General features: G+C 39.5%; 1 protein-coding gene across 1 annotated transcript; it reads left to right on the top strand.

Moving 5' to 3' along the window:
• Nucleotides 1-81: 81 nt before the first annotated feature.
• SEC61A1 (Sec61 translocon alpha 1 subunit) lies at nt 82-11,903 on the top strand. The gene is made up of 12 exons (XM_017732307.1): nt 82-144; nt 972-1,130; nt 1,798-1,863; nt 1,953-2,031; nt 2,860-2,991; nt 4,363-4,472; nt 4,671-4,824; nt 5,623-5,783; nt 6,424-6,621; nt 6,930-7,121; nt 8,713-8,789; nt 9,575-11,903. Exons 1-12 carry the CDS (start codon nt 82-84, stop codon nt 9,759-9,761), a joined length of 1,578 nt encoding a protein of 525 aa, XP_017587796.1. The 3' UTR covers nt 9,762-11,903.

Below are 11,903 nucleotides of genomic sequence, written 5' to 3'. Positions count from 1 at the left end.
GGGGCGGGATGTGATGACCCTTCCAGAGACATTGTCAGAGGGAGCTACAAACTCTGTCTGCAGCCCGGAGTGATCCGGTCAATGGGAGTCTGCAGGATCCCGTACCTCGAGGACAAGCTGCTTGGAAAGCGTCTTAGTCGATTGGTGTATTAGTGTAGATGTTGGAGACACCCTTGATTTGCTTTAAATTGAATATCGCGGTCCAGTGTAACTGTTCAGACAGAATCGTTTGAAATTAAGAAATCTCTTTGTGGGCTGCTCTTAAAGCGTTACTAAGTTGCCGCTGAAGCTGCAGCCTTCCGTGAAGAGGTGGAAAGGCACCAGTAGTTTCAGTTCTGCACTGTTGTGCTCTTCTTGGTTCAAATCAGTCCAAAATACAAGCGCTACCTTATATTTGCCTTTAGAATTAACTCTTCTTCAGCTTCAGAGCTCTCTGTTTATGGGAGAACTTGTGACTTTGCAAATCCCCTCTTCATTATATGCTTATTTTAAGACAGATTTCTGGTCTAAGGATGCATCTTTTTGGCTAGAAGGGGATCATGGTGTGAGGTGTTCTGTAGACTAACTTGAATTGATGCTTCTGAATTGTGTGGGTAGGAGTTATTAAGCTGTATGGCCCAAAAGTGTGTAGGAATTCTTAAACTGTAGAGCCCAAAAGTGATATATATACAATACCCACAGCACTTTTTTCTCATATATCAGGCTGGGGAGAGACTACCATGAAGTAAAAGCTCAAGGGTATTGATAAACTCCTGTAAAGCAATGACAGAGGTTTTTTTGGTGCTGTCAACCTTCTCATTGAAATGGGAAAACACTTGACTTTCTTTAATTCTGTTCCCAGTCCATACTGTACTTAAAATGTGCTAGCTGCATCTCTGTGTATTTAGAACAGATAAGAATTTAATAACACAAAACACTCCCCCCAACTAACCAACCAAAAATTCCCCAAAACTGGGACTTTTATTATATAGAGTACATGTCCAAATTCAATTCAGCTTGAGCTTTTCCCAGTGTTTGATGTATCTGTGTGTTCACTTTGTCTTTTAACTTATTTCTGTGCAGTAAAATTTCTTGAAGTAATCAAGCCCTTCTGTGTTATCTTGCCTGAAATTCAAAAGCCAGAACGGAAGGTAAGTTAATAAAATTTTCTTCCTAGGTTTGTATTTGTGTGCTATAAAATGTTTAGAGTTGGCATTTTTGGGTTTTGGGGTTTCTTCCCTGTTGGGAGAATGGCAGTTTTAGGCACAGTTGTTTTTAATGGAGTGCATGCGTGGTGCATCTCATCCTGTAGATGTGGCTGTACAAGAATAAATGCAGTTGTGCAGATTTGGTTGTGTTATGTCACAGCAGTGCAGGGTGAGATGTTGAAGGCACTTCAGATTGAAGTGTAAACTAGAGTAAGTTATAACAACAGCTTGAAAGTCTCTGCTTCATAAGATCTAATCTAAGATTATTTGCTGAGATAAGCTGCTCTCTAATATTGTTTTTTTCTCCTCATAAGCTCTTTCTCATGAAAATGTAAGACTCATTTCTGTGGAAGTACTAGAATTACTTTGCATTGACATAAGCTTGTTTATTTGGATTAAATTTTGAATGAAGCTTTGTAGCGTTCCTTGGTCTTACGTGGGATAAAAGGGATGAACAGTAGGTTATTTTCTTTAGGATGTTCTGTACTTTGTCCCTTCACAAGAAAATCAAATGTGCTACTATGAAAGTTTGCTTGATGGACTAGGTCTTGTTATCTTGACAGCTTTATCATCTGTTGTTGGTTTTTGGGTTTGTGTTTTTTCCCTTTAGATTCAGTTTAAGGAAAAGGTACTATGGACAGCTATCACACTCTTCATCTTCTTAGTATGCTGCCAGGTATGTTTCCTTCCCTTTTTTAAGGAAGAGCTGAAATGTTTAAAGCATGCTGTGAAGTCTCTAATTTAATCTCTTGGTTGGAAATGCAGATCCCCTTGTTTGGCATTATGTCATCAGACTCAGCAGATCCTTTCTACTGGATGAGAGTGATTTTGGCATCAAACAGAGGTATGGTCAGTCTTTCAGGAGGGCATTTTTTTTTTACCTTGAATCAAAATACTTTTGGACTTTCGTTGCAGTCCATTTTAATGAAGAAAAAAACAGAAGTAGAGAATGAAAAGTAATTTTTCTGTATTACGTAAAGTCATAAACTAGTGTGGCATTGGGAAAGGCACAACTTTCTGGACAAAATGAGTTTATGGCTGACTGTGTTCAGTCTATTATATGTACAAAAACTGAGCTTTTTTTTTTTTGAGGGAAATGGTTAGGGAAGAGACAGTTCTTAGTTACCTGCATTGCTGCTGTTGCAATCTTCAAGGTTTGTGATTTGTGTTTCAAATCATATTCCTTGAGTGCTGTGGTTTCCTGGGTGACATCTTTGACTCTGTCACAGAGAATATTGAAATGCATAGTAATTTATATAAATTTCAGTTTCTTGTAGAGGCTTCCCAATGCAGTTATGAAGGTTAAAATTCATGATAGTTTATATAAATTTCTGTTTCTTGAGGAGGTTTTCTAATGCAGCTATGAATTAAGAATGGTGACAGTTTCCTGAATTCACTTTATCATTCCGTATCATTTGGGCTATCAGTTTGTATCATACTTTGTTTTATGCAGAGTAAATCTGTTCTTGACAGCAAGTCTTTTTCAATGAACATAGTATTTTTGAGGTACTGAGGAGTACTACATATCAAACTGACTGCTAACAAGCTTCTGTTGTTATTGAGAACTTTTACATTTATGGAGGTTTCGAGTTTTAGGTCTTCTCCATTGTGATGTAAAGGTTGATAAAAACTAATTTTGAACTTCTCTGTTCTTCCTGTGTCTTCCTGGCAGGAACGTTGATGGAGCTGGGCATTTCACCCATTGTCACTTCAGGGCTCATCATGCAGCTCTTGGCAGGTGCTAAGATAATTGAAGTTGGTGACACCCCGAAGGACAGAGCTCTCTTCAACGGAGCCCAGAAATGTGAGTAACAGCTCATGTAAAGCACTGGTGGTTAGAGTATCTCACCCTAACAGTGGAAGGTGGGAATTTACCGTGGGATGAATGGTTGAGTTGGACTTGTGGGTTTCTGTCGTGCTCTGTGTTCGTGTTCTGCTGCAGATACTTGTATTTCATCAGTCTTTTACTGGCAGCTCTCTGCCTTGTTGGCTGTTAAGCTTCAAAAAGGTGTGAAAAGGAAAAGTATCAGTGCAATTGGCATTGCTGCTGTAATCTCCCCAGATAAGTGAAGCAATGTAGAGACTGTGGAGACTCAACTTTTGAACTGTGATGGTCAGTGTTAATCTAAGTATTTCATAGTGATTAAGATGTTGGTTGTAGCTGTTTATACCTTGCAGTTCCAGGCATGGGTCTTTCTCATCAGTAAGGGGTCTCTGTGGTCAGTTGGTAATGACTTCTAGAAAAAACGGAGTGTTTTGTAGCTATTTGATGCTGTACACTACTTACTGATATGTGTACTGGAAAAAAATCATAAATTGCTTGTAATATCTTAACACCATCAGAGTTTTCAGTATCTAAAGCAGTCTTTGGTAACCAAACCCACCTGCTTCTAAGTGCGTTTGTTTCTGAACTATCTGTGTGTATTTCTATTTCCAGTGCCAGATTTCAGACAGCAGAGTTAACTTGCTCTTGAACTTAAACATCCCCTGAGTTACGTATTCCTTCCCAAGTGTTGTGGTTTAACCCCATCTGGCAATTCAGTGTCACATGGGACACTTGCTCACTCTCCCTCCTGTGGGAAGGAGAGGAGAATCAGAAAAAAAAATAGGAAAACTCGTGGGTTGAGATAAAAACAGTTCAATAACTGATAGAAAGTAAAAAATAATAATAACAATAACAACTGTAACAAGAAGGAGAGAGAGAAATAAAACCTCAGGGAAACAAGCGATGCACAATACAGTGCTCACCACCTGCTGGCCAATGTCCAGCCAGTTCCTGAGCAGTGATCAGCCCCTCCTGGCCATCCCCCCCAGTTTATGTGCTGAGCCTGACATTCCATGGTATGGAATATCCCTGTGGCCACTTAGGGCCAGCTGTCCTGGCCATCCTCTCTCCCAGCTTCTTGTGCACCTGCTGGCTGGCAGAGCATGGGACACTGAGAAGTCCTTGACTTGGGGTAAGCACTTCTGAGCAACAACTAAAACATCAGCCTGTTACCAGCATTATTCTCATGCAAAACCCAAACCACAGCACTGTACCAGCTACTTCAAAGAAAATTAACTCCATCTCAGCTGAAACCAAGATTCTCTACAAAGAAGTGATTTCTGTTTCTCTAATTGCCCACTGATATAAATACCCAGGACAAATACATACTTTTTTCTTTTTATTCTGTAGTGTTTGGAATGATCATTACCATTGGACAGTCTATTGTGTATGTAATGACTGGAATGTATGGAGACCCATCTGAGATGGGTGCTGGTATCTGCTTGCTTATCACAATCCAGGTAATTTCTAGTCTTCTCTACTTACTCTTCCCCTGAAAGGGTCAAAAAATCAGCCTTATGGACAGGCTGTCCCACATGCAGAGAAAAAAGGCCCAAGTATACCTGCTGCTTCATATATAGTCTAATCTTTTAATGCACATTTTTTTAACAAAATGGAAAAGACATGGAACTAACGCTGTATTTCTTTTTTTACTGTAGCTTTTTGTTGCTGGTTTGATAGTTCTGCTCTTGGATGAGCTGCTCCAGAAAGGATATGGTCTTGGTTCTGGCATCTCTCTCTTCATTGCTACCAATATCTGTGAGACTATTGTGTGGAAAGCATTCAGTCCCACCACAGTGAACACAGGGCGAGGTAATGTGGCACAGTCTGTTTTCTTTACCAATAGTTTGTACAAAAATGCAACTTTTTTTTTTTTTTTTTTCACTCTTAATGCCAAATGCTGTTACTACTGTCTTGGCTGTGGAGTGACTCTTGCTAATGCAGCAAGTGCTGCTGTGCAAAGTGCAAGCACAAAGACATTTTTTTCTCAATTTATAGTATCTCACAAGATATTTACTGAACTTGAATTTCTTACAGTGCCTTCATTAAAAGTCAGCAGTGGTAGACTGCCATTGTATTATGGTTGCTGCCCAACTTACTGACCAAATATTAGCTGTTTCTTTCTGCTCCTTGCCTTTTTTACACTTTGCCCTAAAGATCTTATTCTCCAAACTCCACTGGAGGTGATCTTGTTTGCCACTGTACAGTAGAAAACAGAAGTGAGGTTATGCCATTTGCTGTAATTCAAACAGTAACTTGTGTCTCACCATGACTGACACTAGAAAGCCTGATGCTTCCCTGTAAGCTTTTTGATCAGGAGGAGGGAAGAAAGAACTTGGTGCTTGTCAATGTTTCTAGAGACCAATAAAACTATCCCATGTTGGGTTATGATTTAGTTTCTAGGCCACTACAAGGGGATTTTAAAAAAAAATAACATAGCTGGTATGAAGGGTGACAGTGTAAAAGCCTGAGAGCACGCTCAAGATGCAGAAGACTCAGAGAACTCCCATTCTGAATCCTGTGGTTCAGAAGTATGCTTAATGGGACAAAGCACTGAAGCTTGGAGATACTCACAACTCACCTAACCTGTTTTTTCTTCTCCTTTCCAAGGCATGGAATTTGAGGGAGCCATCATTGCTCTGTTCCATCTTCTGGCTACTCGCACGGACAAAGTCCGAGCTCTTCGTGAGGCCTTTTACCGTCAGAATCTTCCCAACCTCATGAATCTGATTGCCACCATCTTTGTCTTTGCAATTGTCATTTATTTCCAGGTCAGTTGGAATAATGAGGGTTGTAAAACTATATGGAAGTAGATCTGAAATCTGCTTCCTTCTGCAGGAAGTGATATATTCACAAGACTCATTTTTGTACCTGCAGCATCTGGACGTTCATTATACATTGCCTTCTCTTAATCAGTTTCCACACTTACTGTAGTCACACAGAAGACTTGAGACTTACTTTAGTCTCTGAAAAAAGAAACAAAAAACCAAACAAAAATGCTCCAGATGTATGTGTGCATGTGATATTGTCTAACCCAAATGCTATTGCTTTTTACTGGGAAATACTTTCAAGTCTTTAGACCTGTGCATCTCATACTGTTTGTTTCTGAAGAATATAGGAAGTTTTAATGTTTCTGTTCCTGGATGCTTTGTTCAGTCCCCTTGAAGCTTCAGATTTCTTCTGATGTCTAAGTCTTTCATACCTTCTTGTGTGTGTGTGCTTAGACAGCCCTGCAGGCTTGCAGACCCTTTGCAGAAGGGTTCTCATGAGGAGCCCTCTGGGCAGAGTATTTGTAGTTGCACAGAATGATTGCAGCTTTCTTCTGTTGCTCTCAAGGCCTTGCAATTTATGATCTCTGGTATGGGTTCATGTTCAGATGTAATGGGGGACTTTCTCTTGAAAACTTTTCAGGGCTTCAGAGTGGATCTTCCTATCAAATCTGCTCGCTACCGAGGCCAGTACAACACCTACCCTATCAAGTTGTTCTACACTTCCAACATTCCCATTATTCTCCAGTCTGCCCTGGTGTCAAACTTGTATGTCATCTCCCAGATGCTTTCTGCCCGCTTCAGTGGCAACTTACTGGTCAGCCTGCTGGGCACCTGGTCTGTGAGTATTCCTTCTCATCTTGCATACATCTTTACAAGGGCACCATTGAAATGTGGGGTTGAAGAGATAGTCTCTGATTTTTAGGACACTTTGATAAGTGGTCATGCACACTGAAACTCCTAAATTAGTAATTTGTTTGAATTAATGGTAGCATATTAGACCTGCTGTGAGGAATGTAAATGTGTGTGCTGCTGCAGTAGTAATGATGCAAAGTGACACAAAGGTGATACAAACTTTTCTAAGACTTGGATTAATGGGCAAGAAATAGTGAGAGGGTTGGTGACTGACTGCTTGCTTCCTTCTTCCAGGACACATCATCTGGAGGCCCTGCTCGTGCTTATCCAGTTGGTGGACTCTGTTATTATCTGTCACCTCCAGAGTCCTTTTCTTCAGTGTTGGAAGACCCTGTACATGCAGTTGTTTATATTGTATTTATGTTGGGCTCCTGTGCTTTCTTCTCTAAGACATGGATTGAAGTCTCTGGCTCCTCTGCCAAAGATGTAAGTTTAAAATGACAAATTATGTAAGCATATTTGATGAAAACAGATGGGTTGTTGTAAGAATAAGACTGACTTCCTTCTGGAAAAGCTGTTCTGCTGGTAATGTTGTTGGTAATATTCATTGTTTGTGTAAACAGGGACTGTGTCTTTTTTGCTATTGGGAAAGATTGAGACAGAATGGGGGTCATTTTTTTCCTCTGTTTTCTTTTACTGCTTTTTCAAAAAAATACCAAACCTAAATAATTGCTTTCATTGGAATTAGGAAATTTAGAACACAGAACATCTGATGAGTGTGAGAGCAGGAAAGATAACAGGAGAGGTAGAAACTCTTTCAGTTCCGTGTGACAGGTGCACTGTGTGCAAGGCAGTTGCCACTGAAAATCTTGCAGATAAAGCTCAGACAGCCATTCCTGACATAGAGAGTTCTGAGCTTCCTTTGTGAGAAAATTAACTAGAGGTTGTTATTTTTAAGTTGAGAGCACAGATAATGGAGAAAACAGTGCAGTGCATTAATGTACTTGAGCCTAGCTTCTCAAAAATTCCATTTGCCACAGGATATTTAATATTCGGGAACTATATCATCCTGAAATTGGAATTGGAAAACAAGACAGAAAATAGCTGTCATTGTGGTATGTTTGTATTGTGTGGTTTTGGATGGGAAGTGAAGTTTGGCAGCCATGTGGAATGGTTTAATCCATTCTTTAACAAATATATAGTTGCACAGTTACTGTAGCAGTGTGAGCACTCTTGTTTCGGACTTGCATCTTGCTGCTTGTCAGGCATGCAGGGAGGCACTCACAGCCATGTACAGTCAGGTTTTTATTTCAGAGTAAACCAACAAACAGTTTTTAACACTTTAATACTTTTTCCTGGTACTAAGTAAAATTATTTTAAGTTCATGTAAATAAAGGTCAGAAATAAAAGTTGATAAATCATTACTTATATGTTCATTGTGTAGTGGAGAACTGGCAGCTTAATCATGTGAAAGTGTGTTTTCTCAGTGCATGGAGTCAGTGATGAGCACCTTCATGTTCTCCTGCTGGAGTTTGCTACCCACAGTTGTTAGTAAAGTGTTTGCAGGGCTCTGCTGTAGGCCTGTGCAACTGCAGAAATCCAGTTTAAGAGTAATGTTCCAAGAAGGGATTCTAAGTGTAGTTTCTAGTGTGGCTCACAAATAAATAGTTGACTCAACTGAATGCAGGAAACTGAAACAGAATGGACACTTCAAGGAATGGTTCTGCAACATCTACTAGACCCCCATCGGGAGAAGGGTAGATGGCAAAACACAGATTGAATTATGTGTATGAGAGCCTACCAGTATCCAAATTTTCCTTTTCTCAGTAGGACTAGAATTATCCAAAAAGCTTTGTGTAATTGACAGGTAGAAGAGTGCCTGTGACTGTAACTTATCTGAAGTTAAAATACTGGATATTTTTAACTCAGATGAGTAATGTAAAAACCAAAACAATACAAAAAGTGCCCAACTCCTCCACCATTTACTGCACTGTCTTGCTTCTGTTTTCCCACAGTACTGCATTCCATGGCCTTGGTAAATGACACTAAACTTGCTCCATTCCTTGATTCTGTACAGGTTGCCAAGCAATTGAAAGAACAGCAAATGGTAATGCGAGGGCACAGAGAAACTTCAATGGTACATGAACTCAACAGGTGAGCTACACGTTCACTGGCTGTTCATGCAAAGTGTTGTGGGCAAATACATGGCAAAGTTTGCTTTGACTTCAATTTTCTAGATCCTAGAACACTAGGATCCTGATATCTAGATCCTGATATTCTTTCAGCTTTGATGTTACATGCACGAGACATAGAACATTACCTCATTAGTGGAAGATTTGTACAGTACAGCTTATTTTTGCCTTGCATTTAAAGAATTTGCCTTAAATTCTGGACCTTCTGTTTTCCTATTACATTTTTTCATTTATATACTCTTCTCAAGGTAGCTAATAATGAGCATTTCAGTGTACTTTACTACTTCAAACTGACCCAGAAGTATTTTCTTACTGTAATTTTTTGTGTCTTGAGTACTGTTTTCATGCAGACTTTGCTTCTAAAACAAATACTTACTTAAATCTCCTAGGTGCAGAAGTAGGCAGGGGTTGATGTCTCTAGGTTTTCAGATTTCAGGATAGGACCTTTGTGTTATAAAAATGTTATTGAAACTTTGGATTTCAGTCATCTACAGGTGACTTGATGAGCCAGTAGCCATAAGTTTAATATTTGCTCATAATTGCATGGTGGACTGTAATACCTTCTCCTCTTAGTGTAGCATTTTTTTCTCCTCCAGTCAGGTTGAGCTTTTTATTTCCTTGCCCAGTGTACTGGCATTTATTGTGTGTTCCTTACATGAGAAGAGAGTATTCTGCCACTGACTTTTTTTGTCACTATCCTGAGCAAACTGTAATGCCCCTTTTCTGTTCTCTTTTCATGTTTTACAGGTACATCCCTACGGCTGCTGCCTTTGGTGGGCTCTGTATCGGTGCCCTCTCTGTGCTGGCAGACTTCCTTGGGGCAATTGGCTCTGGAACTGGAATTCTGCTCGCTGTCACCATCATTTATCAGTACTTCGAAATTTTTGTAAAGGAACAGAGTGAAGTTGGCAGTATGGGAGCTCTTCTTTTCTAACCCTAGCTTCTCATGGACCCAGGAAAGAGAGGAGGGACATTCTCAAAGTGTAGCCAGTCAGGTGAAAAGAAGTATCATAAACTTGATAGTGTCATTCTATAGAAACACATATTTTAATAATGTTTCCAAAGTACATTCCCTTACGTTCAAACTTTTCTAGCATACTGTTTGCATTTTATAAATTGATGAGGAAGATGTGCAAAAAAATTTTTTTAAGAAAATTGTTTTTTAATTATGTGTTAGGAGAGTCAGCTTTTTGACTTGGATTTAATTCAATGACTCCTGAAAATTTTTTGGGCCCCTTTCACATTTAGTAACCGGAAGCCTTTACAGGTTTTAAGTAATGTTTGTTAAATAAATATTTGCAAGGGATTTTTTTCCATTTAACTCGTTTTGCAGCTCCTTTGCAGTAATGGTGAGAAAAATCTCTCCATCTGATGCTCAAGTTCCATAATTACAGTTGTAAGCACAAACAGTGGTTCATGTGTTTGGGTTTTTTTTTCAGTATGGCAGATTTGAAAGGCAGTTGTTTCTTTTCACTAAATGATTAATTCTAAATGCGTTGTCTTGTAATTACTGCACTAGACTTTGTCAGATGTTAAGTATTGGCTTGAGACTGTTGTCAGGTTTCTATGTAAGAAAAGAGTGTGTCCTTTCCCACCACCTCTCCTCCACAAGCAGAAAACTCAGGTAAATCTAGATTCTGCCAAACCTGTGCCTAAGAGTTGCTACTTTGAAACTTGGTTAAACTGACTTTGTAAAACCTTCTAATTAGTTTTTATTGCCATTGGTGGCTGTACTTCTAGTTGTAATACTGGCTGAAAGGAATGAGTGTGGTGGCTGCTTAGATGCAAATCTGCTTGTGCTCTTTGCTAGGGCAAAGTTTCCCTCCTTGATAATGAATTCTGGTCTCATAGCAATCAGGATGTTATCTGATTACTCATATCTAGTGAATTTTGAGTCTCATTACCACAAAAGAGTGGGAAGAATGGATGTTACTTGTCTGTTCCTCTAGATCTAGATACGAGACCCTTGTCAGATAACTCCACTAAGGGGCTTATGTAGAAGACTTTTCCATCCTATAATCTCACAGATTTGAGTGGCACATAGGAAAATACTCTTTCAGAAGGTATTGGGATTCCTTTTTTGAAGATCACACCTTCAAATTGGAGAGGTTACAGTTAAGGCTGTAATGGACCCAGAATAAAACTTAATTTTCCATTTTAATTTAGGTTGTCAGTACTAATTAGGTGCCTAGGACCAAATGCAAATATTTGTGTACAAGTTTGTAAATACACTTTTCCTCAATCAGTATTGGACAACATGGAAACCAGAACGAGGAGTTTTAATGCTGGAACTTTCCTTTACACTGCCTCAATATGCCTTCTGTGCATTTTTGCATGTTGGGCAGACAGTATGTGAGTCACTGTTCCTGCTGGAGTGGTGGGACTGTTACACACCCAGGGAGCACAGATGACATCCAGAAGCCCTTGTTAATACCCTGAGCTCAGATACCAAACACGTGGGAAATCTGCAAATGTGGAATGAGATGCACCTATCAATGAAAGTCAAACACCTGGGGTGAGGATCACGATTGGAAACGGAATAAAAGAACTGGGATGAAGTATCCATGAAATGATTGCTGTCAGCCATTCAGTATGATGTCACACTACCTTCAATCATTTTTGTGTTTTTCATGAAGTACTAGTGCACCACAGCACAACTGTGATATGAAATGGGGACAGTTAAAAAGTGGCATTAAAAGGAGAGGGAAAGGGTTCTGATACGGTTCTGCTTCGGGGATTTTTTTGGGTTGTTTTTCCAGGAAGCCCAATGCGAACTTTGTTTTGATACAAAAGAGTCCACTTCTGTGCATGCAGCTCTGGCTGGGCTGGAGCTGTACTTGTATTTTTGGTCATATCATTTGTTTGAACTGGTTGCAGTTTAGACCATTTGCTCTTTGGTGTCTAAGCAGCACTTGTTCTGTGCATTTGTATTTTTGTTGTCTAGTGGTAAATCTTTGTTATCAAAAAGCTCTGTCCTCAAAGCAGGATCTGCTAGCCATACAGTGGATGTTCACAAAAAGAAATAATGCCTAAAAAATCTGCTTTATAATTAAATAAAGTACATCTTTGGAGCTAG

Source organism: Corvus brachyrhynchos, unplaced genomic scaffold, assembly GCF_000691975.1.
Source record: "Corvus brachyrhynchos isolate BGI_N302 unplaced genomic scaffold, ASM69197v1 scaffold4, whole genome shotgun sequence".
Lineage (NCBI taxonomy): Eukaryota > Metazoa > Chordata > Aves > Passeriformes > Corvidae > Corvus > Corvus brachyrhynchos.
This window is presented reverse-complemented; position numbering and strand designations above follow the sequence as displayed.

Excerpts from the sequence above, each read along its gene's own strand:
- SEC61A1 (XM_017732307.1), top strand. The coding sequence starts at position 82 with ATGGGAGTCTGCAGGATCCCGTACCTCGAGGACAAGCTGCTTGGAAAG. Across the intron at positions 1,864-1,952 it reads TCTTCTTAGTATGCTGCCAG|ATCCCCTTGTTTGGCATTAT; the intron begins GTATGTTTCCTT and ends TTGGAAATGCAG. Across the intron at positions 2,032-2,859 it reads GATTTTGGCATCAAACAGAG|GAACGTTGATGGAGCTGGGC; the intron begins GTATGGTCAGTC and ends TCTTCCTGGCAG.